This window comes from Ailuropoda melanoleuca, chromosome 13 (assembly GCF_002007445.2).
Source record: "Ailuropoda melanoleuca isolate Jingjing chromosome 13, ASM200744v2, whole genome shotgun sequence".
NCBI lineage: Eukaryota > Metazoa > Chordata > Mammalia > Carnivora > Ursidae > Ailuropoda > Ailuropoda melanoleuca.
Window position 1 is genome coordinate 60016922 of NC_048230.1, and position 4759 is coordinate 60021680.

The 4759-nt window shown below is 46.2% G+C and overlaps 1 protein-coding gene across 1 annotated transcript; it reads left to right on the forward strand.

Moving 5' to 3' along the window:
* The first annotated feature begins 575 nt into the window (after positions 1-575).
* On the forward strand, positions 576-3299 carry LOC105236784 (early lactation protein). The gene is made up of 4 exons (XM_011222588.1): positions 576-651; positions 2297-2512; positions 2807-2881; positions 3289-3299. The coding sequence occupies exons 1-4, from the start codon at positions 576-578 to the stop codon at positions 3297-3299; spliced, it is 378 nt and encodes a 125-aa protein (XP_011220890.1).
* The last annotated feature ends 1460 nt before the right edge of the window (positions 3300-4759 follow it).

Consider the following 4759-nt stretch of genomic DNA (forward strand, 5'->3'; position numbering starts at 1 on the left):
TTTTACTATTCGGTATAGCTTGATCTTTTAAAATAAGTATGATAATTTATATAAAACAATAAACTCATTGTTCCTAAATTAAATAAAGCAATGAACAAAGAGCTATGTTTTCTCTCCTGGGATGTTGAGACAACTAGCTGGGAGGATCTGGATGGGAACCAGTAATAACAGAATGGAAAACAGCTAAGCTGGTTTCTTAGGGACCGTGTTGTCCAGCCCACTTGTTTTATAGATAGGGAAACTGAGACCCCAAAAAGCCACTTACCAGCCCAAGGTCACAGGAATTTAGGTCTGCAGTAGATGAGGCTGGGGACTGGCACTCCAGATGCTGCAGAAACAGTGACTTAGGGCACTTGCCCAATAGCCTCCAAGAAGCCCTCCAAGGCAAGTGGCAGTGCCTCCAGGTAGACATCGAATTCCTCTGGGCCCACATTCCTTGCCCAGGGTGCTTCCCCTTCCAAGTAATGAAAAGCCAGATACTTCCCTCAACTCAGAGGAATAGGGCCCTTCTGCTTCAGCTGCAGGTATAACTTTAGACTCCCAGCCCCAGCCTAGAACACTCGGCTACCAGCACCATGAAGTTCAGCCCGTTCCTTGCCCTCTGCTTCCTCCTCTGCCTGGTGGGCATCAGCAGCTCAGAAAAGGCCTCAGGTGAGCTTCAAGGTTAAATAAGAGGATCCCTGAGACCCACAGCCTTTGTTTGGGAGAGGAAGAAGCATAGGTTGGGGGGCTGGCTCCACAGAGCCACCTGGTCACTTCCACCTCAGGACGAAACCAGAGCCTAGATACGGGAAGGAGCATGTCTATCTGCGGCCAGACCTCACAGGTGTGGATTGGATTCAATCCTCACCAAATTTAGTTTTTATTACAAAGCAATACATGTGTTGGTCTTAACAAGACAAACAATATGTAAATGTGTGAAGTTAAGAAGTGGGTTCCCTATTTTACAGAGCCCAAATAATCCTTCTTTCCAGAATCCTACTCCCAGGATTCTTATGAGGGAAAATAAATTTTCATACTGCTTTAAAAAGGAGATCAGGTTCTTGAAACTCGGCTTCACTCTGGAGTCACCTGGGGGCTACCTGGGTCCCACGCTCCCAGATTCTGGTATAATTAGTCTTAGGTAAAGACAGGGCATCAGGATTTCCTTCAAGTCCCCCAAGAGGATTCTAATGTTCCACCAAGACTGAGAATTTCTGCCCTAACGAAAGATGTTGAATTCCCTACCTAGAATGGTTTCTTCCCAGTTCTAGTTTGGGGTTCTCCCAGGATATGCAGCATGCCATATCAATTGAGGATTCCCAAAATGGTACCATGGAGCAGAGTTGACAAATGAGCTCATTGTCTGAGGGATGCTATCTTGGCAAGGGAGTGTACATATCAATGCAGGGTGTATTGCATCCCATGAAAAGACACATTGGGATCCATGGCCAATTAGTGGGTGAGGGTGTGTCGTGTGTGTCCGTGCATGTGTGTACACATGCATGTTGGATAAATCACTTGATGTGATAACCAGAGCCATATGTGAAAGGAGTTAAAATAACATGTGATTCAGTAAAATACATCCATTTCTTTATTTTTTATTATTCATGGATACTGAAGATTAGCATAAATATCTTTTCCTAGTTATAAAAAATAATACTTGTTCATTGCCATTTAAATGACACTAAAAAATAATTAGAATATAAAAATCACTTGAAATTTCACCACCCAGGAAAATTACTACACATATAGTGGTGAACAACGTTTTAGCCATCACTGCATGGATTTATAGGTATATTTTACAACAACAGGACCATTCTAGATCTTATCTTTTGAAATTTGATTTTTGTTCTACAAAAGTATGAACCTCTCTCCATGTTGATGCATATAGATCAGCACTATGCTTATCAATGACTGCATATAACCTATCAATTCCCTGTTGGTGAACATTGGTATTTTTTCCAAATTATGTTTTTTTGCAATTATAAACAAGGCTACCTCAAATATCTGGAGTCAATTTATGAGAAGCTGTAGCATGCAGAGCCTGGGATTTGAAATTGGAACCGGGTTTAAACCCCAAGCCTCAACTGATAGGTTTTATGATTTTTGGAAGGTGACCAAACCTCTATGAACCTGTTTTTTTCATTTGTGGGGGAGGGACAGTAATATCTGCTCCATAAGGTCATTTAAATCATGCAAAATATGGCAAGCACCTAGCAGGGTGCTTGGTGTAGAGGATGCGCTCCTGGAAAAAAAAAATCAGTTCTTTAAAGGACAGCTAAGCAACAATACCTGTCCTTCCTCATCCCTGCAGCCCATCTCAAGCACGAAGCTCCCCGGGAGCTGTCCCAAGCTCTGCCTGCCATGTGCCAGCTCCGCCCAGCGAAGGGCCCCTGCAGAGGCCTCTTCTACCGGTACTTCTCCAACTCTACGTCCAGTGAGTGTGAGCACTTTACCTACGGTGGCTGTCAGGGCAATGCCAACGACTTTGAGACCACAGAGATCTGTTCGAGGATCTGCAAGCCCCCTGGTGAGTCCTCTTACAGGAGAAGTGATGCTGGCGATTGGGTGGTGGTGGTCGTGGGAAGGGAGACAGGGTGGTGGAGGATGGTGGTGGTCATGCCACGATGATGTTACTATGAGAGGTGATGGTGATGGATATAATCAGATGTGTCACCAAGAGGTGTTGGTGCGTTTGGTGCTGGGGGTGCTGGGGTGGAGGCAGCGAGGCTATGGTTGACAGTGGTTTGGATGGTGAAGATAAAAGCGGTATTGGTGAGTAGTGAGGCTTTTCATGTAAGTGGTGGTGCTGGCCAAGGGGAAGGTAGCAGTGTAAACTTCACAGGGGACGATGGTGTTGAGATGATGAAGGTGTTGGTGGCAGTGATCGAGGTGGGAGGTGAGAGAGCTAAGGAGGTCCACCTGTTAAAGGGGGTGGGTAAGGAGTCCAGATGATGGCTCTGGCTCTAGGCCACCAATATGCCAGCCAAGAAGGAAACTGACTGTCATCTCCATTACAGAGACAGGGTAAAGGGCAGCTGAAGACCAAGCCTGCATTCTCCTAGCCTTGATCGAAAGCTGGCTGCGCCCCCCTTCCTGTTCTTAGTCCCTGCTTGGAACCCATCCTGTAGCTCTCCATGCCTGGGTCAATAAAGAATTCAAAGTCGGTGTGGCCTGAAGACTCCTTACAGGGACTCTGGACCTGTCCTCATGAATTGCTCACAGCCACCTCAGCTCTCAAGGGTCATCAAACCTGCTTCACCCCCACCCCTACCCCCTCAGACCCTCATTGTCCTGTGCCCTCAGAGGAAGGATGAGGACTGGGACGCCTGGGTGGCACAGTCAGTTACATGTCCAACTCTTGGTTTTGGCTCAGGTCATGATCTCAGGGTCCTGGGATCGAGCCCCGCATTGGGCTCTGTGCTCAGCGTGGAGTAGCCTGAGATTTACTCTCTCTCCCTCTCCCTCTGTTTCTTCCCTGCTCATGAGTGCTGTTTCTCACTAAAATAAATGTAAAAAATATTTTTTAAAAAAAGAAGAAAAAGAAGAAGGGTGAAGACAAAAGATACAAGTTTCCTATCACCAGGGAGGACTCTTAGACCTGGAAGCCAGACTGAATGCAGATTTGGGGACCTTGTACATCCGTCCCCAAATTCCAGCCACCTGCTTTTTGTTGCCTGGGGCTTTACTCCTAGCCCTACTTCTATTCTTCCTGTCCAGCGGGAGCCACGTCCTAGAGTGTGGAAAGAGCTAGAAAGTCAGGGAATCTTGGTCAGCCAGGTGGGAATTTCCCTCCATGCAGAGGGATGTTGAAAAAATGAGGATTTTATATATTCTTTTAATTGTGGTTAAAATTTATACAACATAAAATGCACCACTTGGCCCATTTCTAAGTATGCAATGTAATGGCCTTAAGTATACTCATATTGTGCTGCAAGCATCGTGACTGTTTACCTCCAGAACGTTTTCATCTTCCTAAACTGGAACTCTGTGCCCATTAGGACTAACTCCCCAATCCCCTTCCCCAGTCCCTGGTCACCGCCATTCTACCTTCTGTGTCCATGAATTGACGGATCCAGGTTCCTCATATGAGAGGAGCCATACAGGACTTGGCCTTTTGTGCCTGGCTTATTCCATTTAGCATAACACTTTCAAGATTCATCCTTGTGCAGCCTCTATCAGGATTTCTTTAAGACTAAATAATATTCTGTTGTTGCATAATTTTTGGAATGCTGGATGCCAGCTGCCCTGACCATCGCTGCCACCTTCCCCATAACCCTCTCCTGCTGTCCTACGCATAGTCCAGCCACTTGCCCTTCCTTGAAAGAGAAACTGCTGCCCAGGACCAAACAGCAATACTAGAATCCATCACCTGGGAGTCCCAGACTAGACCCTTGTCCTTGGTGGTGTCATTCGTGTCCTTGGTGTGCCCTTCCCAAGTATATATCTATTTGAGAGAAAGGGCAAGTTTTCCCCTTATTGTCCCCATTCTCTTTCATGTTCTTAACTATCTGAGAGATTGAGCTCTGGAAGATTAAACGAGGACAGATTTTGGCTGGTATTTGAAGTGGTGTCTATGCTCTGAAACTTACACATTAAAAAAATATGATTAAAAATAATTTTAGGGGTGCCTGGGTGGCTCAGTTGTTAAGCGTCTGCCTTCAGCTCAGGGCATGATCCCAGGGTCCTGGGATTGAGCCCCGCATTGGGCTCCCTGCTTCGCTGGGAGCCTGCTTCTTCCTCTCCCACTCCCCCTGGTTGTGTTCCTTCTCTCACT

Bases quoted from the DNA above. Each gene is read 5' to 3' on its own strand.
- LOC105236784 (XM_011222588.1), top strand. From the start codon at position 576: ATGAAGTTCAGCCCGTTCCTTGCCCTCTGCTTCCTCCTCTGCCTGGTG. The intron at 652-2,296 runs GTGAGCTTCAAG...TCATCCCTGCAG, and splicing joins CAGCTCAGAAAAGGCCTCAG to CCCATCTCAAGCACGAAGCT. The intron at 2,513-2,806 runs GTGAGTCCTCTT...GCCAAGGGGAAG, and splicing joins GAGGATCTGCAAGCCCCCTG to GTAGCAGTGTAAACTTCACA.